Raw genomic sequence first — 269 nt, forward strand, 5'->3', positions numbered from 1 at the left:
CGCGAGCGCACCACCCCCTTCCCCACACCCCCCCCCATCCCTTCTCCCCCAACACACCTTCCTTGACGGACGTGACTCCCTCCCCAACGCTCTCCACGACGCCGCCTCCTTCGTGGCCAAGGATGACAGGGAAAATGCCTTCGGGGTCGTGGCCGTCCAGGGTGTAGGCATCCGTGTGACACACGCCGGTCGCCAGGATCTGTAGGAGGGATGCAAGTGCAGGCGTAGACTGTAGGGCGATGGGTCTGTACGCACATACTCATACGCAC

The 269-nt window shown here is 63.6% G+C and overlaps 1 protein-coding gene across 1 annotated transcript in view; it reads right to left on the reverse strand.

Annotated features, from left to right (window-relative positions):
- Positions 1-269, reverse strand: part of LOC119594516 (alcohol dehydrogenase class-3-like) — a gene marked incomplete at its 3' end in the record, with an annotated part of 11,191 nt that overhangs the window by 8,697 nt on the left and 2,225 nt on the right. Inside the window, 1 exon segment of the mRNA XM_037943546.1 lies at positions 58-199. Within this exon segment, the coding sequence (XP_037799474.1) occupies positions 58-199 (142 nt within the window).

This window comes from Penaeus monodon, chromosome 34, assembly GCF_015228065.2.
Source record: "Penaeus monodon isolate SGIC_2016 chromosome 34, NSTDA_Pmon_1, whole genome shotgun sequence".
Classification (NCBI taxonomy): domain Eukaryota; kingdom Metazoa; phylum Arthropoda; class Malacostraca; order Decapoda; family Penaeidae; genus Penaeus; species Penaeus monodon.